The sequence below is a fragment of the Etheostoma spectabile genome, chromosome 6, assembly GCF_008692095.1.
Source record: "Etheostoma spectabile isolate EspeVRDwgs_2016 chromosome 6, UIUC_Espe_1.0, whole genome shotgun sequence".
In the NCBI taxonomy this organism is placed as follows: domain Eukaryota; kingdom Metazoa; phylum Chordata; class Actinopteri; order Perciformes; family Percidae; genus Etheostoma; species Etheostoma spectabile.
Window position 1 is genome coordinate 22,248,753 of NC_045738.1, and position 21,971 is coordinate 22,270,723.

The 21,971-nt window shown below is 42.6% G+C and overlaps 1 protein-coding gene and 1 long non-coding RNA gene across 10 annotated transcripts in view; one reads left to right on the plus strand and one right to left on the minus strand.

Annotated features, from left to right (window-relative positions):
* The window catches only part of LOC116690687 (uncharacterized), a 19,610-nt gene extending 3,800 nt beyond the window's left edge, over window positions 1-15,810 (plus strand). The window contains exons 2-3 of the long non-coding RNA XR_004332332.1: window positions 12,974-13,050; window positions 15,798-15,810. This is a non-coding gene — a long non-coding RNA (uncharacterized LOC116690687). The remainder of the gene's footprint in view (window positions 1-12,973; window positions 13,051-15,797) is intronic.
* The window catches only part of ubr5 (ubiquitin protein ligase E3 component n-recognin 5), a 44,497-nt gene that overhangs the window by 3,724 nt on the left and 18,802 nt on the right, over window positions 1-21,971 (minus strand). For 2 of the 9 annotated variants that reach the window (XM_032517834.1, XM_032517836.1), the window contains exons 16-55: window positions 21,645-21,757; window positions 21,321-21,467; window positions 21,070-21,181; window positions 20,775-20,929; window positions 20,490-20,687; window positions 20,041-20,251; window positions 19,059-19,185; window positions 18,694-18,845; window positions 17,453-17,548; window positions 16,234-16,357; window positions 15,999-16,096; window positions 15,360-15,517; window positions 14,957-15,048; window positions 14,669-14,815; window positions 14,380-14,498; window positions 13,764-13,890; window positions 13,494-13,623; window positions 13,167-13,327; window positions 11,931-12,170; window positions 11,510-11,633; window positions 10,769-10,880; window positions 10,518-10,649; window positions 10,129-10,161; window positions 9,256-9,513; window positions 8,881-9,149; window positions 7,435-7,646; window positions 6,768-7,001; window positions 6,317-6,390; window positions 6,057-6,229; window positions 5,700-5,933; window positions 5,240-5,457; window positions 4,496-4,616; window positions 3,704-4,076; window positions 3,405-3,492; window positions 3,176-3,320; window positions 2,731-2,861; window positions 2,507-2,567; window positions 2,130-2,311; window positions 659-743; window positions 410-565 (exon numbers count right to left, since the gene is read on the minus strand). In XM_032517834.1, the coding sequence (XP_032373725.1) occupies window positions 410-565; window positions 659-743; window positions 2,130-2,311; window positions 2,507-2,567; window positions 2,731-2,861; window positions 3,176-3,320; window positions 3,405-3,492; window positions 3,704-4,076; window positions 4,496-4,616; window positions 5,240-5,457; window positions 5,700-5,933; window positions 6,057-6,229; window positions 6,317-6,390; window positions 6,768-7,001; window positions 7,435-7,646; window positions 8,881-9,149; window positions 9,256-9,513; window positions 10,129-10,161; window positions 10,518-10,649; window positions 10,769-10,880; window positions 11,510-11,633; window positions 11,931-12,170; window positions 13,167-13,327; window positions 13,494-13,623; window positions 13,764-13,890; window positions 14,380-14,498; window positions 14,669-14,815; window positions 14,957-15,048; window positions 15,360-15,517; window positions 15,999-16,096; window positions 16,234-16,357; window positions 17,453-17,548; window positions 18,694-18,845; window positions 19,059-19,185; window positions 20,041-20,251; window positions 20,490-20,687; window positions 20,775-20,929; window positions 21,070-21,181; window positions 21,321-21,467; window positions 21,645-21,757 (6,122 nt within the window). The remainder of the gene's footprint in view (window positions 1-409; window positions 566-658; window positions 744-2,129; window positions 2,312-2,506; window positions 2,568-2,730; window positions 2,862-3,175; window positions 3,321-3,404; window positions 3,493-3,703; window positions 4,077-4,495; window positions 4,617-5,239; window positions 5,458-5,699; window positions 5,934-6,056; window positions 6,230-6,316; window positions 6,391-6,767; window positions 7,002-7,434; window positions 7,647-8,880; window positions 9,150-9,255; window positions 9,514-10,128; window positions 10,162-10,517; window positions 10,650-10,768; window positions 10,881-11,509; window positions 11,634-11,930; window positions 12,171-13,166; window positions 13,328-13,493; window positions 13,624-13,763; window positions 13,891-14,379; window positions 14,499-14,668; window positions 14,816-14,956; window positions 15,049-15,359; window positions 15,518-15,998; window positions 16,097-16,233; window positions 16,358-17,452; window positions 17,549-18,693; window positions 18,846-19,058; window positions 19,186-20,040; window positions 20,252-20,489; window positions 20,688-20,774; window positions 20,930-21,069; window positions 21,182-21,320; window positions 21,468-21,644; window positions 21,758-21,971) is intronic. The other 7 variants (XM_032517838.1, XM_032517841.1, XM_032517837.1 and 4 more) reach the window with 7 other exon arrangements.

Here is a 21,971-nt window from a genome sequence, read left to right on the forward strand (position 1 = left end):
AAAAAAATGTATGGCCATTGTGAGTCCGAATTTGTATAGTGTGGTCAAGAAGGTTACAGTGATATAACTAATAATAAAAATCATTTGTTTAGATGTGTAGAACAGCTACTGTGTTCTGATAGACATTAGCACTGCATTTTAAAATGTACTCTCATCTCTATGTCATTCATTTCAGAAATTCCAGGAAAACATCTTCCATGTAAAAGGTATAAGCCTTGTGCAAGATCACAGTTTAAAATCTAACTTTTTTAAAAAACATTGCATTTAGGTTCTCGCCAGTGCGTCTAGCAACACCCTCGCCCTGTTTTAATGCAGTGCTATTTTAGAACAACTACAGGTTACGTAATATTCTGTTAGCATTAAGTGTTAAGTGTACTTTTGGTGACACAATGACAGTGTAGCCCTTCACCTGTCCAGCCCCTTCCTCTTTGCAGAGGTCAATGGCGAAGGCAAGGTCCATGGCAGCAAACACTGCGTCTGCCTCACCAGCCTGAGAATGGCGAATCAGCTGTCGCAGGCTCTCATACATGACCGGGTCAAAGAATGCAAAGTCATGCCAGTTCACCTGCGATAACAAAGATAAGTACATTTAGCACAATGGTTCTGAAAAGCATCACGAAGCAGGGTCTTACGGTCGGTATTCCATATTTTCTCTTACCTTCCTCCCAAGCAGCACTTTGATGACATGTCTGTTCAACGTGATTGGACAAAGTTCATTCTGAAGCAGACATAACCCCAGTATTCTGTAGAGAAAATACAACATTTAACTTACTTTACGTTTCCTTTCTTGTTAAAGATGTGACTCAGTTCCCCCGCACATCTGAAGATTAAGAGCAAACGAATCGGACATAATAGCCTTCAGCGATGAAGGTGGATCCCCCCCTCGTGTCCTGGATTGTTGACTACCTGACTGCAGACCACAGTATGTGCGCCTGCAACACTGTGTATCAGACAGAGTGGTCAGCAACACCGGCCCCGCAGGGGCCTGTCCCTCTCCCTTCCTCTTCACCATCTCCCCCACAGACTTCAACTACCACACAGAGTCCTGTCATCTTCAGAAGTTTTCTGATGACTCTGCTGTGGTTGGATGTATCAGCGAGGGGACGAGCTGAGTACAGACTGTGGTGGGGCTTGTCACATGGAGTGAGCAGAACCATCTACAGCTCAAGTTGACAAAGACCAAGGAGCTGGTGGTGGTTCTAAGGAGAGCCAAGGCAGCAGTGAGCCCTGTTTCCATCCAGGGGTCGTGTGACATCGTGGAGGACTACAATACCTGGGAGTGCACTTGGACAATAAACTGGTCTGGGCCAAACACTCAAGCCCTCTACAGGAAGGGCCAAAGCCGTCTCTATTTTCTGAGGAGGCTGAGGTCCTTCAAACTCTGCAGGACAATGCTGAAGATGTTTTATGAGTCTGTGGTGGCCAGTGCTATCCTCTTTGCTGTTGCATGCTGGGGCAGCAGGCTGAGGGTAGCGGACGCCACCGACTCAACAAACTGATTCGCAAGGCCAGTGACGTCGTGGGGGTGGATCTGGACTCTCTGTCGGGGGTGCCAGATAGGAGATGCTGTCAAACTACATGCCATCTTGGACAATGTCCGCCCCCACTCCATGGCTTGTTGCTCAATCACAGGAGCATTTTCAGTGACAGACTCATTCTCCAAAATGCACTACAGAGCGCCACAGGAAGTCATTCCTGCCTGTGGCCATCAACTTTTTAACTCCTCCCTCTAAGTGTCTGACACACACCACACACAACCACACACACACACCCACACACACACACACACACCACACACACACACACACACACTTAGAGAGGTTGAAACTGGACAATATATCTGTATTATCTGTTTTGTGCAATAACTGGCCTGACATGTGTGCAATCTCAAATACCACAATTATATTATTATTTTTAACTTTTCACCATTCCAAATCCTTAATTTGTGAATTATGTAAATAATGTATAATCATTCCTTTATGTAAATACCGTACGTATCCAATTCCTTATATTTCTTTATTTCTTGTATTTCTACTCTATTTATAATATTGTGCAACTACAACACAGAGTTTCCCTTCGGGGATCAATAAAGTATTTCTGATTCTGATTCTGATTCTGATTCTGATTACCTGCCAATGTTACGGAAGCAGTTCAGCCGGGCTTCTGTATTCTTGCCAGGCCGAGGGGAGTAGAAACCTCTTTTGCCCGGCTGGTAGAAGAGAGGAGCGTTGTCGTCCCCATCATCTGGGTCGTCCAGCTCCATGTCAACCACGCTGCGGGTGGAACCATGACGCTTACGGTTCTCCTGCTGCTACAAACACACAAAACAGAGGTTATTTAGAAGGTATGTATTGTATATTAGGCATTTGTCATTTTATGTCTTTACAACTGAAATAGTATGACTATGCCAAACCAAATTGGATTATATCCAACAGAAATTAAATGAATATTTAAGTCTACATGCTACTATGCTAGTATAGAGTGGAAATGGAGATGTTTTGTTTACTTGTGCTTTCTCTGGAGCCTCCAAAAGACCTAGGTCCAATATACTGTCGGCACCATTTTCCCTGGAGGAGACAGAGAAGACCAAAGGTTTATAGTTAGTCTGTAAACTTCACGATCCACGGAATAGCTGTGACAGTTTCATTTTTAAATCATTTACAGTCCATTTTAGTGCCACACGCAATAAAAGCAGGACAGTATGTGTCACTATGGTGAACAGATGGTTACCTTCCATGTGCAATGAGAAGCTCCATGGCTTCCTCCACCCTGGCTCTGAGAGAATCCTCACTAGCCAGCAGCAACAGCAGCTGGGCAGGGGACAGCTCCAGCAACATGCCTGTGATTTTACTGGCAAACGCCTGAGGAGACAAACACACAGCTGGTCTAAGTATGGTGAAAGACACCTAATTGTTCCAGTTAGACTGGTAATACATATATGGCTACAGTTATGTGGTGGAGTAGTCAAAGTATGATTCCACTGATGTGGGCTTGAAGACAGCGAGTGAAGGTTATGTGCTCTCCAGAGTCTGTGGATTTATTAATCTTGCTGTTGGAATGTACAGGGCCAATTCTAATGCAAATGTGGTAGTAGTCAAGTCAACCTGCTTATAAATTGATTTAAAAAAATCTGTTTTGTAACACAGAACTTTGACAAATGCAAATGATTTATTACCGGTTGCATTGCATGAACGCGTGGGTAGAGCCTTTCACCCAGGGCTTGTCTGTGTGCCGGCAGAGGGTCGGGCTCATCGCTGGGGTTTCCCTCTGACGAGGGCCTGAAAGGCCTGGTGTCTATAGAGAGCTGCCTCCTTGAGTCTCTGTCGAACACAAACACATTATGCTTGTAACCATTTTTTTTCTTTATTGTAAAAGGGGAATCTGTTTATTACATTGGAGCTTACCTGTCTCGGTCTCTACGAGATCCAGCTCGAAGCCCCCCGCTTCTCCGCTCTCTTTCCCGGTCTCTGTTTCTCAAGCGCTGCATGAGATCTACAGACACAAACGCACACAAACACTGAATGTAAAAGATGAAAGGTTCACTGTTGTGTGTAAATTTATAATGTAAACCCCCCCCCCAAAAAGAAAAAATCTTTTTACTCATGTGACAACGGCTTTAAGCATCACAAAAGTACCATTGATTGTAACAATGAATGAGTTCCATAATATAGTAATACAGTATAGTTTCTATGTATTGTCATACTTGAATTGTAATCGTGGTGACACGTACTGCTGGCCTGCATGCCCTTGCTGACACTCTGGACACAGTCCAGATTGGGCAGCTTATCGTTGGAGAGGAGGGCCAGGGCAATGGCCGTGTAGAAGCTGCGGGCCACGCCGCTGCCCTCGCCAGGCTCGTCTTTGAATGTGACCTTCACCCGGTGCACTGCCATGGGTGTGGTTGTGCAGCGCCTGCCAAAGTGTGTGTTTAGCTGACGCATGGTCTGCTGTATTAGCTGGTCTCGATCCCGGTCCACCTCCAGGGCCAGGTCCCGAGACTGCAGGTTCCTCAGCTTCTCCATCTCCCGACGGAACTTGGATTCTTTTACCTCAAAGCCGCCGAGCTCGGTGAGGATCTGGGATAAACGGTCAAAACAACAACATTGTTATAATGCTGCTCTCAAACAGAAATGATGCAATATTTTTCATATTAGCGAAGTGAATTGTGATAGTGAATTGAAGAATTAAGAGTTGTTAATCTGCAGCTCTGTAAATCTTTTAGCTGATTGTTGGCAGACCAATCCATTGCTAACACACCAGGAAACAATGAATAAAGGACTATTGGGATTCCCCTTGTTGTCAATTTATGTTGAGTGTATGAAATGTTAGGTAATGTCATATTTATATTGCAATAAATATCATTGTAATAGTTATTAATCTTTTGTGAAGAAAAAAAGAAACTCCGTAACAATTGTAAAAGCATTTATACACACATAAAAACAGGAGTAATGTAGAGCTACTTTTACTTGTAAATAAATAATAAATAAAAATGTACCGATCCAGGCTCGGCTCCGACATCCTCCATGAAGACCCGACCAAAGAGCTCCAGTGACAGACGCCAGCGGCCAAGTAGCATGTCATGAGAGATCATCATCCCCATGAAACTACAGTGAGGTCTAGACAAAGGGGCACAAATTGAATTTTAATAGCAGTACTTTTGTTTTTGGGCCATTTTAGGCCTTTAATTCTACAGGACAGATGAAGACAGGAAAGTGAAGAGAGAAGGGGAAAAGACATTAGAGATGGTCCGATACCATTTTTTGCTTCCCGATACCGAGTCTGATGCCTAAACTTGCCTATCGGCAGAGTGCTGATCCGATACCAGTGTTATATATTTTATTATTATGTTTTAACAACTGTGTACTACCATCCCTGTATGGATGGGATGTGATTTCTTCTCTTGGTTGTCGGTCTGGCTCAGGTTCAACTCTTTGTGAAACGTGAACAAAGAATGAACGCCACAGAACTTTTTACAATCCAGTTTGACAGTCAGTTATAACAACAACAAAAAAAGAACATAAGCTACTTTAAAGTATATTTTCTTCATTATGTGATATCGGATCGGTGCATAAAATCCGGTATTTCCCGATACCAGCGCTTCAGGCAGTATTGGAGGCGATACCTATACTGGTATCGGTACATCTCTAAAGACATGCAGCAAAGGGTCGCAGGTCGGAGTCAAACCCGCAGACGCTGAGCATCACGCCAACATCACATAGGGCAGATAATTGTTTGGTACCGGAACGATGGAAGCGGAGGTCCATCGCTCTCAGTGAGGCCAATCTCAGCAAGTAGGCTGCTCTTCAACTGGGCGGCGAGGTCATGGGGTGAAGGGCCTGGTTTCGAAGTCTCCATCTCTTGCTCTGCTAGTGACTGGTTCTCAGTGCCCCGCTGGCCAGTTTCCATACTCATCACATTCTTCAGGTTGGCTGAGTAAGACATCTTAGTGGGCAGGATCTGTTTCAGTGGGAGTAGTTGTCTTTAGTAATGTAAACAGATACCTTTGGTTTGGACAGTGTGATGATGAATGGATATATGGAAATGGGACAAAGACCACAGGCTTTTGTTCCAATACCCACACTTGAAATACCCCAAATATCCATTATTTCTAGCTGGCCTATATCCAATGCTCTGAAATACCATTGGACTAATGAATCCTGGATAGATTTTCACAGGTTTATATTTAAAGGTGTAGTTACCTCAACTTTTCCGTGGTGTTTGCTATGCGTGGATATTGGAACACAGCTGCCAGCGTGTTTGTCCAGTGAAGAGGGGTGGTATACCTGAGAGGGGGAGGGTAGAGAGGAGCCCATGTTTACCTCCAGGCAGTTCCTGTCCATGCTTGCCTCAGCCAGGCCTTTGGTTGCTATGTAGGAGGAAGAGTACAAGCCCTGAGAAGGACGACCAAATAGATCCTCCTTCCTGGCATTAGGCTGTTGTGGGGGGGAAAAAAAGCTAAATGAAGTTGGAGCCAGGTACATACCATCATGGTAACAGTTATGTCAATATAGCTAATGACCGTATGCTCGGTCAAAAGACTATGGCACATTTCTGACCTGCAGGAGGTGGGGCTGGTCTGCCAGAGGAATGGCCTCAGCCAGGGGAACATCGAAAGGGTTGGGAGGGATGCAACCCAGGAAGGTCATGGAGTCAGAGCGGCGGAAGAAGGGGTGATTCTGACCCGTTTCAGCTGGGACTGGGTCCTCGTCCTTGTCCTGCAGAGTTGAACCTGAGGTAAGGCAAAGAAGACACATTAAAATGACATTTACACTTAGGTCTATTATAACTATTATCAGATATTAGTTATCTGGCTTACTTTGATTGGTGTCCTCATCATTCTCATGTTCAGAATCCTCATTGTCCAAACCCAGTTCCAAAATCTCTCGATTCCTAGTTAAAGTGGATGAATCACAGTTAAAATAGTGTTGTAGCAGTCTAAGAAAATGTTTCATTTAAAGCCTCATCATCAAATCATTTTAATCCTAACAACCAAAGTTCCCCTGCATTGTCAAGCAAGACAACAGACAAAAAGATTCAAAAACTGGGTTTTGTCCCGATGGCCATCACATGCAATTATATGGAGATAAAGCAGTTGTGTTGCGATGACAATTTCAACCTATGACCACAACTGGTAACAAGAAATGCAATTGTGAAAACCTGAGCTGGTTGTAAGTAAATACAGTTATTCTGCAGCTTAAGTAAACTCTAAAAATAAATACAAAGAGTAAATACAAAGACAGCGTTTTCACTCGTTTTCTTTTACTGACCTCTTTCTGTCCATCTGTGGGGTGTCCAAAGTGGTCTGCTGGTTCATGGCCTTAATCCAATAGATGAGAGCCTGGAACACGTAGGCCACATGTTTCAGTGAGCACACGTCCAGCACAGGAAGTACATCAGAGTGCTCATCATTATGGGAGCGCATCAACGATAAGGCGTAGTTCAGGAAGTCGCCCCGCGCCGACATCATGCCCTGGCGAGCTGTAAGCAGGGTAGCTGCTCTCCTGAAAGAACACAAAATACATACAAAACAAGTGAGAATACTGCATAAATACGGAGTTACCAATTCAATACAAAGTGTTGACAAACTATATTTTGCAAGCACAGTTGGACATAACTTCGATAGGGACTGTAAAGATTTCATGGGTTCATGGGTATTGAACGGGGCCTTCCAGGTTTTTTGCTGTTCTCACAGGTCTTGTTAGATTTTGGGGGTGTCCACACCTCAAAGGTCTTTCCTTGCCACTGTCGAACTGCTTGCTCTTGGGGGAATTACTAGAATTGTAGGGACTTTATAAATTACAGAGTGTGGTCCAGACCTACTCTATATGTAAAGTGTCTTGAGATAACTTGTTATGATTTGATACTATAAATAAAATTGAAATCCGAATAGAATAAGAAATGTGACAAAGACGAATAACAAAAAGTGTTTTTTACCTGCGTCCTTCCAGGGTGCGGAGGCTGGCCTCCTCCCGGGCCGTCATACGCTCCCTGCGAGCTGAGTGCTGAGAGGCGTGGAGCGGGTGACTGGGGTGACCCGGGTCTCCAGCAGACGACAGAGCGGAGCCATATCGCAGCTGAGCCTCGGTGGAATCCATGATCGACACCATCCAGTTCCAGGTGGGAATCAGCTTTTCTTCAACATAGTTCTGGTCCAACCAAATGATAAACATTTCACTTTTAGCCAACTCATTAGACAGATCTGACTTTATCAAAAACATGATAATGTTCAGACAGTCATTGTTGCCCACTGCCAAATACAATGGCTACAATGCAACTCAATTACTATTGTTTTTTTTAACAGGGATGGGAATTGGCAGGGATTCCCTGAAACAATGTTTTCAATGGTGTACTGTTGCAATAAAAAGTTTTGATTCGTTTTTTTTGTTATGGATCTTGTCACAATAGTGTTTCTTCAAAGTGTATGCCCTGAATTATATGAGTTACCTCTCAACCAAATCCCTTCATTCAGCATCTTTAATGTGTAGTCAAGCGTAGTTTTAAATAGCACGTTATAAAAAAGTATCTGGGAGGGGGAAAACAAACATTTTTAAAATAGAATGGCCACTGAGTAAAGGTGTGACGAGATCTCGTCCCACGAGAATAAAATCTGACTTTTTGTCCATGTAAAATTGCAGAGCAGCAGCCAGTAAACTGAGTCTAACCTGGTTGGTTTTATAATACATCTGGCTTTGGAGTCTGGCTTGGACCTCGGCATTAAAAATCCCCTGCCCGTTCACCAAAGCTGAGTTGCATTAGTAAAAAGCTGCCTGCAAAACCCAGGGTTAGAACATTATCTGTCTCTCTCTCTCTCTCTCCCTCCACAGCGTGCACTTCAGAGTGGCGCTGACTTGCACAGATTGCTCCATTTCTCTGTCTTTCTGAAAATGAGTCAGAAAGCAAAGCCTACTTATACTTTTAAGCCATCATCCATCTTTGTCGACTTATCCAGTATTGGGTGGGGGCAGCGGCTCCAGCAGGGGATCCCAAACTTGGTTCTGAGTAAAGACTATCTTTCAAGTCATATTTCTTAACTGAAGTTTCTTTAAAAAAAAAAAGTCAGCTTGTCTCGTTCTTTTGAACCCAATCTCTTGTCTTGAGCCGGGTGTCTGGTCACAACCCTAACGCTGAGGGTTACGTTATGTGATATAACATAAGATAATACACACATCAACCAGTCAAAATGCAGAAATTGCGGTTTTCACACAACCACCGTTTACTCAATTAAATGATAGTAATGGTAAATGATAATGTCTTGGTACCACTGTCATTTATTTTAAACATATGGTTGGTTGAGTTTAGAAAATCTTAACAGAACAAATATTGTTACTTTAATGGTGTCATTCAGTATTTTGGTCTCCACACAATGGCAGTCTATCTTACCTGCAGGTTGACTGCATCCTGGTAGGTGAGCTTTACAGCAGCAGGGTACTGGGAGTAGACAAGATGGTTGTACTTGGGAATCAGACTCATGAGGTCTGAGATCTGCCTGATGACGATGCTGTAGGCCCGGGCAAGGCTGCTGGCAGACGTCAGGTAGCTGCTGGAGTTGCTGGCCTCCAGAGCCGCAGCCGCCGCAGCAGCACTGGAGCTAATAGCGCTCGAGCGACGCAGGTTGGTGGGGTCAATATATATCAGGCCTGTGGAGCTTGCTGTGAGAAAGACAAAAATCATAAGAGGAACAATCAATATACACCATTTACACCAATCAGAGACATTTTACTATAGAATCCCACACACAGACAGAGCTCCACTGACCAGCTGGTGTGGAGGAGCTGGAGGGAGCACTTCCAGTGGCCCTCTGGCTGGGGGTGTTTCGAACAGCCCACTGCATGGAACGAGGGGCCTGGGCCGCACTGTTGGCGTGGGAAGCGCTAGTTGTCCTCTCCAGCGGCTCGTCCAACAGGAACGTCTCCTGGTCGACATCGTCGCTCTGACTGCTGCTGCTGTCGGAGTCGCTCGAGTCGTTGGACTGGGAGTCATCCTCTGAAAAGAAGGCAGGGACACTGCTGGCACCTTCAGAGAGGACGATATGGGATGAAGACACAAGATAAGGGACACAGGTTTAATGGCTTGGGCGTTAATCTCACCTCCCTTTGTTTGTCTTTCACAGATTTATCCAGGCAGGAGTGCGGGTTAGTGAATCACACCACTACAAGGCCAAACACTTAATATGATGGTGAAAACACTGAGGCTTCAAGTCGAAACAACAGCTGCACTGATGATCAGCTTGTGCTGAGTAACATAGGACTTCCTTTTTTTGTATATTTTTAAGATTCTTGGACATGTCATACAGACAGAAAGAACAGTAATGTCTCGATTGTACTGAATGTTCTGAGTTGAAATTAAAAAACACCATCATTAGTAACAAATAGACATTTTAGATGCCCAAGGAGAAAAACACCACATTTGGAAAAGTTACAAGTTGATTAGTTTTGTTATTTGGGTGAAAGAAAAACAAGACTAGACTTGTGATGAGTGGCAGTATTAGTTCAGAGGACAGACACGATAACAGTGAAATGTGAGAAAGGGACGAACTGAAGAAACTCTGAGCAGGAATCTGTATGCACTTTGCAAATTCACTCTTGCCCTGACATCTGTATATGCATTGAAGTAAAGAGGAGCTCATACCAAAAATAGGAAATGCCAAGGACACCCTACTGCCTGCAAATGAAATACATTAGGTATTCAGCCAGGGACCATTTTGTCTGCTGTATCATTAGCTCTCTAAACATAAATTCCCACATTCCAAAATGCTGACTGTTAAGCACCAATGATTTTGTGAGGACTGAATTAGTCTGCAATTCTAGGAAAACAAAATACACCACAGTGCAGCAAGACAGAAATGCAATTACTATTTAGTAAGCAGTTGGAGCCTTACAAACAATTTGGAAAGATTTCAGGTGACCGCATTTCCAACAAAAACTTGGGAATTGAGGAGAATGTTTTATGACGGGGGATTTAAAAGAAAATCTAAAATTAAATCTAAACTGAGGGATTATACACAGCTGTTGACCAACCTGCTTCAGAGCCAGCAGTGGCTGCTGTGACGACACTCCGCCGGCCGCTGGCGTTATCCTGATTGCTGTGGTTACTTTCACTGTCACTCTCGGTTTCAGCTGCTGCCAGCAGATCCAGCTCCATGTCACTCCCTAAAAGCAGGAGAAGAGAAAAGCAGATGCTTTACTCACGGTTGGGTGGGGTTTGAGCTGCAAGTAATAATTCACAAAACATTAAGAACAACTAGTGTCTTTAGTAGGGTGAGTCTCACCATCCTCGTCATGCTCATCATGCTGCCCTTCTGCCTCAGCATTTTCTTCTCCCTGTTCCTCTTGGTCGTCATGATGGTCTTCCTCACCAGCTACTCCCTCTACAACTTCAACCTAAAGAGACAAACAAAATATATCCTAAGAGGGAATGCTTTGAGGCAAGACCCGGCTATTGATATTCGCACCTAAAATCATACAGTATTAACACCACCAAATGAAAAATACAAATGTACAAAACAATATTCATCCAAATCTCAGTGAAATATTGCAGTGTAAATAACAGGGTGGACTCTAGGTGGCATCATACATTTTGAAAAACTAGTCACTAGAGCCCGACCAATAAAGGATTTTTAAGGCCGATACCGATACGAATATTTGGTTATTTAAAATTTGAAAAAAAATCCAGAAACGCGTTAGAAAACAGATTTCCCTGACATTAGTTATTTATGAGTGTTCACTAAAATATTATAATTTGTTTTATTTCACAACAGAACAGAGGAACATCAAAATATATTGAAGTTTTAATAAATAAAATGTATAAAAATACAAACTTAAGATATGAAAGTTAAAGTCCTTTGAACAAAAACATGCTAACAAAAAAAAAAGAAATCTGTGTTACCGAGAGATCGGGAAATGCCTGATATCGGCCCCCAGATATATCGGTCTGGCTCTACTAGTTACCAATGTACAAGGACTCTCTTCCATGCAAAGTTCATTAATGATTTTATGAAGAGGCTCCCCACCTCTTCCACATCTGCTGACACAATGTCATCCTGCTCCTCGTCTCTTCCTCTGACAGGCTGCGACTGGCTGCTGCGCCGAGGCTGGGGGTTCCTGATGATATAAGAGGCAGCTGTCTGGCTGGAACTGGAAAAAATGAAGCACAAGACCACAAGTCATTATATCCAGTGAATGAGAAAAATCGACCATCCTCTGTTCCTTTTGGTTTCTTCTCTCAAAGTAAAAATCTAGTGAATGACTCAATTATTTCAAACATTTTAAGTCATATGTTCGTTTTGGCATTTTACCGTGAGGCTCCTACCAATCTAACCGATACAACATAGGCACACTTCAATCTTGCATAACACAGGAACAATAATATAGTCAAAACTGCCATGAGAGTCCATAAAGACAGGAAAAAAAAGGCACTGAAACCTGACTGACCTGCTGGACTGGTCGGGTGAAGGTCTCGGAGGCAGCGGTTCAACAGAGAAGAGTTCCTCGCTGCCCTGAACAGCATCGATACTGGTGCTGGCCAAAGTGAAAGGCGCAGTAGGTCTCGCTATACCCATTCGCACCGGAACAATCAGCGACTCCGCTACGTTACAAAGCTCCTCCACAGCGTAGGGCAGTAGGGCTTGGAAAACCCGTCGACACTTCCCAATGGGCTGGGGGATGAAGTTGCTTTTGAGGAAAAGGCAGAAACACCATTTGCATAAATTAAAAAAAAGTGACCATGTGAAATTGATGTCATTAAGTACTTTACATGCACACCAATATTCTAAATATGACAATTTTTGAATTTGATACAAGTCATGTAAACCACATATTGCGTTTGGATACTCCAAATCAGTCATTTCTTTGAAGCTTTTTACGATATGGCGGTATTAATGGGAATTTTATCCGAGTCTGTAACAGTTTACAGCTTCTTGTCTGTTAACAGCTCTGTGTGCATTGCTTTGGTTTTGGTATACAAATCAACCAGCCAACTGTTTGCAATAGTGGGGTAGAGATGCATGCCCAAAGGAAAAGCTCAAATTTCTGGTCAGAAGGAGAAACACACCTTCTTTTAATGAAAGACTTTGATTTCAACAAGTTTATGGACATGGGCAAACATGAAACAATCTTTTTAAGAAGGTGGCTGAAGGGATAAAAGAGGTAGGCTGTATTTGCACGGTCCAACAAGTCTGCCCCCTTTGGAAAAATCCTTTTTTAATGGCAGCATGTAAGCAGGGAGATTAGTGCAATGTTCATTTTCATTAGCCATGTAAGCAGCTCAGTAGGAATATTGTCTTTTTTGTAATGTGGCCAATAACCGGAATATTGTGAGCATGTAAACATAGTCACTGTATAGTGCCAATGAGTAGAATAATTAAGCTGATGTAACTCAAGTTACAAATAGAACGGCACTCAGAGTGCAGACCTCCGCCAAGGCCGATGGTGCATTCACGTGCTCCTCGGATGGTCCCATTTCCCGAGTTGGGAAGCCGTTCATGAGCTCTAAGTCGTAATGTGGAAACATGGGGGCTACAAAGAAGATGTGTTGTATTTTATTGCTCAGAGCGTTTAAACAATACGTTGATAGCTGTTAGACAGACGGACATCCTTGGAGGGGGGTAATTAATTCCTAGATCCTTTGTCTAAAACGTTACTTGACAACTTAATGCTCTGGGTTCTCACTTTTTCTTTTTGGATGAGGCCATCTCCACGCTGAGGATGACAAATACCCGGGCCACAGAGCGTAGGAACCTCCTGGTGACATTGACTGCCTCTTCTCTCCGGCCAGGAGTGTACTTGTTCTGCAGCTCCTTTACTAGTGTACCCAGTAACGTGTCTATGAACTAATACAGAGAACAAAAATCAACTTCTGATGACCAAAAAGTGCATGGGCGAAAATATATCATCATTGATAATATTTAGGTAGTATTATTTGGTATTTTTCTCAGAATTACTGAGAAATTGAGGTGATTTTGTGTGTGTGCACTCAGACTAACTGAGGTTACTTACAGTTATGTCAGGAGCACACTTGACAATGAGGCAGTGGGTGAAACAGTCAAGGCGAATGGTGCCACTCTGCTGATTCAAGTAGACCTGTTCTTCTGGCAGAAGGTGGGCAATTCTGCTGCTGGCACTAAGTCTAGGACAAAAAAATAATAATACAGAACTCAAAACATGTGGCATTTTTCAGTTCTCTGAGCACCAAAAAGTGCAGTCTTTCAAGGTCTTATTAAAACACATTTAACTGTTGGGAGTGCCATTTTGGCTGTTGATACTCACGGGTCTTTATTCTCCTGAGAGCCAAACATGATCATAGACTTGAGGGCGTTCCAGTCCTGCAGGACCCTCTCCAGGGCCAGCTGAGCAAAGCGGGGAGGTTCTAGGTCATGGTCTGGCATATCGGAGTCTGAAAAAGTGGAAAGAAGAATGTTTTCATACACCAGATGCCTTGAAGTAATAATGTTTTTAAACGGTTCTGACTAGACCACAGTTAGTACTGAAAGAAGTAAGCAGAATAAATTATCTCATAAGGAGGTTTGTAAAATATGTGAATCATTATGTACGGGTGGGGGGGATGCGATACACAGTAGTATCGCAATATTTTCTGTGTATTTTGGGCAGGCAGTAATACAATTGAAATTAGATTAACAAAGAGAAATGTATCTTTTTAGATAAGAGATGTTGACAAAGTTTTCCTTTGGAGACATAATTTGAACTTGGGGAAAAAAGGAAATACATTGAAATATATTGCATATAATGCAATAACATATTTATCTGGGTCATGTGGTGATTTCTACCCACCTTTACCATCAGTGCAGATTATCATTACCATCGAGTGTTATTAATCTGCACTGATGGCAAAGGTGGTAACATATGAGAAGGATCCTGAACTTACCTTCTGCATTTGCAGCCTTACGGTTCCTGTCTTCTCTGATGCGTGGTGGTCTGTACTGACAGTGCTCAACACTCTGCCTGGCAACAGTCTGCACCAGGAACAGTAAGATATGCTCTCCCCTGCGAGTGGAAATAAAAATCAGTCAGATATATCACTTCATCTTCACTTGCACAATATGAAGTATCTTCTGTTTCAAATTAATACAGTTAGTTACAGTTAAGTTGATTTAGCCAGAAATGCCCAGAAGTGGAGATAAAGGCTAGTACAGAGAACATGGCTGGGGCCTTACCTGCTGTTTGGTGTCGTGACCAGGTTGGTGGTTGTGAGTAACCTGTAAAGCAGATCCAAGCGTGCAGCCTTCTGGCCGGCGATCAGCGTTTTACACTTACATTTCTCCCAGCAGTCACAGTATGCTGTGGGAGAGGTCCTCTTCAGCCTGGGAAAAAAACAGAAGCAAATTTAAAGATCGTGCAGACAATCTAGTGTGGAATACAGGTGATAACAAGCAATGGTCAGAAAGATGGAAACATTTACAGAGAGTAAATACTGTAAGGCCATTCTCAAAATTAGGACTTACTTGCAGTCGTGTCCTTTGTGACACACCCTTGCACACTCAGTGCAGCAGCAGAGGGACTCGAGTAAACCACAGGTCCGACACTCAAAGATATCCTAAATGCAAATTTATCGTGATGAAAAAAAAACAGTGTTCCACCTTTAAACTGATCATTATATTTTAAAGAGCTTGACAAGCACTGTCTCCAAAAGCAGTAAGCTTCCACTTGTGCAGTAAAAAAGGAGCACTCCCTAAAGCTATAAGTTAGGTAAATAAATATAATAACAATACTGTCTTTTAAATATTAAAATGATAATCCCTAATAGACCCTGATGAATGATGCTTGAGCGTGGTCTTCAACACGTCACTTTTTCTGATGAGTGCTTTTCCTCTAAATTCCAGTGGAATGATATCCTCTAGGGCTGACCTGGTTAATGTGCTCAGCTCCAGTCCAAGTGAAACTGCAGGTGTCGTTGCAGCAGAGAACATAGAGGGGCGAATCATCTGGGTTGGTCCCCGAGGGGCAAATCATTTCCATGAACACAGAATCTGCATCCTCCTTCTCTGCAATGCCTGGGTCACCCACTGTGTTACACATTTGAGGAACAAGAGGAAGATATGAAAACGAAGGAGTGCCAGTAGCATGTAGTTTGCCGCTGTGAGCAAGGCAGCTAAATAGGTCGGACATCACAAAAACTTTTGGATAACCTAATGTTCCAGCAGTTACCTACCCACGTTACATCAGATGTATCAGAGCGGTGGTGGCTTTACACAAACCTTATAGAGTGTATGTGCATAATAAAATGCAGACATTAAAAATACATATTGTATTTGTTACATGAAATCATAGGAAGTACAATTCCAGTGAAATGTTGAGAGACTCATAGCCACTTCTCATCACCGTCAACCACATAAAGCACAATTAATATTTGTTAAATTGACAATTTAGTTGTGCGGATCTGACACAGGCGACTGGAGAGGTCAGTGCCTTCTAGAACATCACCAATAACAGTCTCTCTTTAAATGACAAACCAGTTCACAACAAAAAGCTGACTTATTAACTTACCCTTGGCCATTTTCTGCGCAGCCTCCAACACAGTGATGGCTGCTGGGTAGGCTCTCCCACTGACTGCCAGCATGAATGGGGTCATTCCACGGGCATCCCTGTCAAACAACAGCAACAACAATTAGATTGGCAAAATGAACTAAGACTCGCCGATAAAGCAGGACAAATAAAATGCACTGTTATTGTGTACAGTAAGGATTTAGAAGTACAATCCTATAGGAATAGAGACTCGTACTTGGCAGAGAGCAGCTCCCGGAGGTGTGGCCTCAGAACAACACTGTCACACATCAGCTTCAGGATAAGATGGGCGTTGGCCTTCCGGTCTTTAGATTCGACCACAGATGGCTCAGTGGACGGCCCTGCACACATGGAGGACAATCCATTAGACATGCCCAACACGTTTGACCACAGAGTTGGAATGCACAAGAATACTGTATACAGCTGATGGACTAATCTACACTGGTAACAAAGTGATAACGTAAACTAAAAAAGACCAGAATGTTATAAGGAAAAATAACCTTGTCACTTTCTTTCTGCATCTCTACGATATTATTTTAGTATTTACTTTATAATACCATTTTTGAAAACAGCCCGTCTAAATTATAACTAATACAAAATCAATGCAATTTTAACATTCTAGTCAAAAGACAAATAATAGCAGTTAGTAGGTGTGGGTTTTTGGCAACAACTTTTTGAATTGACTCTTTTCCCTGGAATTGATTTGGGTTCTTTTAAACCAATAATCCACCTAAATGTTTTCAGTTCATAAAGTACCGCAGACGACGACTATCAGACTAGTAGAAGTGTGTCATGATGTCTCTAGAAGTGTATTACTCAACTTTGTTTTTGTTAAAAAAGGGAAAAGAAAATCGCAATACTCAACACCATCGAATCGCAATACTTCTAGAATTGCTGTAATTGAAAATCGCAATGCAAATCAAACAGGCACTCATGTATCGTGAAAGAATGGAATCGAGACAAAAGCATATCATCCCAGCCTTATTAGTTAGCAGTGAAAACCTTTCCTGTGTCCTTAATCCATACTACATGAGACTTATGAGTCTAAGCAGGTTTTTACTGTGTGTTCACACTACATACAGTAGTAGTAGTTTTAAACAGTCACTGTTTTAATTTTAGTTCTATGGTGTTTTATTATTGCTTGTAAATTGTTATCGTACTCTGGAAACTGTTTTTAACTCCCTATTAACTGTAGCCCTTTGAGATTTCCTTGTGAAATGTAAAGGGCATTATAAATAAAATGTATTATACATATCAAAATTAAGTATACTCAAACCAGACAGAATATATATATTGAATACGGTGGATTTATGAGTGTGCTGTGCACACTATTCTCTCACAATGCAATGCACTATTGAAGAGTTGTTCACAGCTGGGAAAATGTAAATGAATTGTTGGTCGGGGTGAAACGGCTCTATGAGGAAGAGGTCATGTACCTGGTATGGTGGAGGTGCTGGGTCCCTGGCTGGTCCCAGTGGAGGCAGTGGTGAGTGATCCCACAGCTGGTGCTAGAATGAAGTCAATGTCGCCATCTGTTAATGAAATCAAAACAGTTTTTGTAGAGTTCACTTCAGTTAGGAGACACATTAGCACAAAGTCTTAGATTGAGTCATTAAAGGAGAATTCAGGTCAATTTCAATATGTAGCTCTGAATTTCTTTTAAATGTGGAGTGCTGTCAGTAGAGGGAGAAACAAAACCAATAGATGCCTACACAGTGTTATCATCCTGCTAGAGTTAGCACCCAACAGGCTTAAACAGGGCAAGTTGAAAACATGTTTTTAGCTTCTAAACATGTTCAAAATGTCATTACCAGTGCCTAGCTATGTGCAGTCATTCCTTCCCAGTGAACACAGTGAATCTGACATCAGTAGATGTGACAGAAAGGCATAAAAGTTGTGACAATCGACGAGTGTGGAATTCAACGGAAAACAGACGTATGTGCACTGGCTGAATTATTAAACTTTTTTGCTCGTCACATCTACTGCAGTCAATTCGCTGCGTTCAGGGGAAAAACATGTTTACAACTTGCCCTGTTTAAGTTGGGTGCAAATTCTAGCAGGAGGATAACAGTGTAGGCAGAACCGATTGTTTTCATTTTTTTCTCTGATAGCACTACACATTTAAAAAAACAGAGCTACATGTTGAAATTAACCGGAATTCTCTTTTAAGGCAAGAAAGGAGAGTTAAATTCATGATCGCACACAGACTTATCTGCTAAAGTTGTGCAAGGCAGCCTTTGGACTGACAACTATGGCAAAACCACTCAAGAGTTTAAACTGGTGTGGGTGGGCTGTTACAAAGTACCAGTGAGAAGATGAAATACAAATGAGAACTTTTCATTTTAAGGCCTACCAAATGCCAACACACAACATGGCAGTTTAGCCTTTAACCTTTGTGTCAGGATTGTACATCTTTAGAAATCTTCCACACCCTCTGGCTTGATGCTGAGAAAGCCAATAGCAAATTAAAATAAGGCTACAGGGTACAGGCTACTAGGATTTCGGTGGACTGCACTGCAGCAAAAGTAGAGAAAGGGTAGCGTTTCAGGTTGGAATACCTTGTTGCAACACAACTGCACTAAAGCAGAGGCCTCATTTAAATTCTTGTTTTTTTTGCCGCAGTGATATTGTCTGTCTCAAAGGGCTTAATTATCCAGTATTGTACAGTTACACTGACCAGGGTCCATGGGTGGGGGGTCAGGGACCCAGCTTGGAGGGGCAATGGGTGGTGACACAGGGTCCTGGTGGTCGCTGGATGACGGGCCAGACTCATGACGGCCGAGACCTGCTGCTCTTAGAGACCTACGCATCATCTCCCTCAGACGAAGCCTGGTGACGGCAAAAAAAATTTAACACGGCATTAAAATTAAGACCAACAATGTTGTTTCCGGAGAGCCTGTTTGCTGACATTGGTTGCAAAAAGATTCCTTTCTTTTTGTTATAGGGAGCATTGTGTACTCCAAATGACACTATACATACTATTCTTCCTTTAAATTCTGTGTAGTGTAAAAAACAAAAAAACAAGTAGAACTGGTTATTTACCCTCTGCTGCTGGAGGAGCCTGTCCTATTCCCAGAACTATTGCTTGAAACCACTGAGATGGCATTGGCAATTGCCTCCACAGCTGAGAGGCGCTCCGCAAATGTGTTTCTCTCCGACCTTTCTGCTTCTGAAATGAAACGGCATGTCACTTGGCATGGAAGAGAGAGCCCTGGGGAGCTAAATTCATACAGGAGCTGACCGCAACCTAGAATTGTGCTTTGAGAGGGAAAAAATGATTCCTCCCTCCCCCACCAGAAAAGTAACCAGAAAATCAAGATAAACTTATTTTTAAAGCAGACTCAAATATTAAAACTACTTATTATTTCAATGTTATTGGACACTGATTGTCCAAAGCAGACTATCAACCACACGTCATTGGGCATTAGATCTAAGAATGCTTGCAGTATTTTTCATTTCTTTCTAGATCTGTGGGTACTGTTTGACTGGAGAAGTTATAATACTACTGGTTGTGGATTAATTTGGTAGATACCTTTAAAAAAATAAAAAAGGTATTGAGTAGAGATACCCAGCTTTAGGCTTGACGCTCTCCATTGAGACGCTAAAGCTTTTCAAACTGAAGCAGCATCTCGAGACATGACACCCAACTCTTCCTGGAAAGCCGAAAATATAGAAATGGTCTGATTGATTCTTTGGCTACACAATAACCCATTAACCCATGTTGTATGTGCTGATTTAGAGCCCTTTTGTTTAATTAATTTCTTTTTTTTACTGAGAATGCCCTGCTTTAAACGGTTTTATGTCGGCTTTGGGCACACCCATACAATTTTAAAGAACCTGTTTGTTGTTATTGTATTTATTTAATTTGAGGGCTCCAGCCTGTATAAAAAGGGTGGCGTTGTTGTAGTTTATTAATTCAGCTGAAATAGATCGTATTAGTGGAATAGAAAAGACAACATAATTTAATTGGCCCTGGCCCGGTACGGATATGAATAGGTGGGCCTGGACTAAAGCACCAGCTTACCTTCTTCCTCTTTGGTTTCCTTGTTACTAACGGGGAAGCAGACGGAGACAGCAGCGTGGAGGATGTTGCGGTTTCCATCACAGCGATGATCCAGAAGGGCTCCGAGGGCCTGGCTGCCCTGATCCAACAAGAACGCCTGCTCGAGGTTCACCAGGTACTGCCGACATGCCTCATAGTCACAACGCAGCACATGCTGCATCAGCGTCTGTTTCTGAAAGACACAAAGACGATGAGTAAGTACTGATTACAATCACCCATTTGAATGTCTGATGTTTCACTATGACTTATTGCTTTTTGCTCTTTCAGACAGATTAATAGGTAGGAAGCTGATAGAAATCACTGCAGTAAAACTTTTTGCAATGTAACAGAATTTCAAGGGTACGTAAAAACACTAAACACATCTACTTTTTCTACTTGGCCATCTTCTTGTTCATTTTGGTCACATTTACCTCAACAGCCATAATGATAATAGCAGCTTTCTTTTTAATTGTGGAGTTAGAGGGTAGATTGGCCAGAGAATGCACCCCCATTCCTAGGCTGTTTATAGGCGGCAGGTCCAACCAATCAGGATCTCGAATTCCACCCATGCAGTCTTTAGCCATAGGGTAGATTGTGCCATTTCCATCTCGTAGGATGATGGGAGATTCCTGGAAGAAAAACAATTTCAACATTTGGATATTTAAAAACCATGTGCAAAACTGCAAAAACTTAACATATTTGGGAGATTGTCTTACCTGTCCTGCAGTAAAGATGGCCACATTGCGCTCACTTTGGCCCAGGAAGGCCAGGTTACTGGTGGGGAAGTTATTCTCCTGTTCAGCTTTGCCTGTGGCCAGGTCAAAGATACAGTACCTCACCCAGTTACCAGTTTTCAGCACTGCGTGGACTCCTGGAAGATGGAGAGATATTCAAGAGATGGGAATACAAATCTACAGCAAAATAGTCATATACATATATATATATATATACATATATTGATTAAGTATATGAAGTACACAAGGACATATATAAACACAGACCAAGACTCACCTTTGGAGTCAACATTCACGGCCAGAATCTCTGCCTTTTCTGGGATACAGAGCTTTTTAGGTGTGCGCTGAAAGCAATCAGGAACTTTAGGAGTCCCACCAGTTTTGACCACCTGTCAGGAACAGATTGAAGGGGACAAACGGAAAATACATGAATGTCAGGGAAAAAGATGCTCTGCACCTGCAGAGATATATTCACACCAAACTCCTAAAACTGAGATGAAGTGCTATTGGATCAGTTTATGTCCATACCTGCAGCTCATCTATTCTGAGGAGCCTACAGTCCTGCAACAGTGATGATGGGTCAGAGTCAGTGGGAGCAGCAGTGCTCTGGTTGCTCATGCTGCTTGATGTCCCTGGAAACTTCACAGCAACATACGCGCCATCCACTTTAAGCACCTAGAACATGGAGTTAAAAAGGTGATAAGTTGTGAAACAGAAATGCCATGACAAAACAGGGACACATGATTGATAGCAGGATCTGAGAGTAGACCAAGACTCAAACCACCTGCATTACTTATTAATCCAAGATATTTATACATTTGCGAACGTTGACCTTCTATGTAATGCACCCACCTTTCCCACAGGGACATTTTTAACGTCCTCCACAAACACCACCTCCCTGAGAGGCCACTGCTCCTCATTCACCTTCTCCTCCTCTTTGGGAGCCGGGGTAGAACGCCTTCGCTCTGCAAGTAGTAGGGCATACTAACTTTTAGTCCTTGGAATCATACTCCTGATTAGGACAGTACAAATACACTGCTGACCAGGTGTGGACTAGGGAAAATGATCAACACTGATAGCTGTATATGAGTCATATGATAAGAAGAGGTAAAAAGGAAACCAAATACACCACAGTATATACTGTGAGCCGACCATACTTCCATCACAGTTTAACAGACG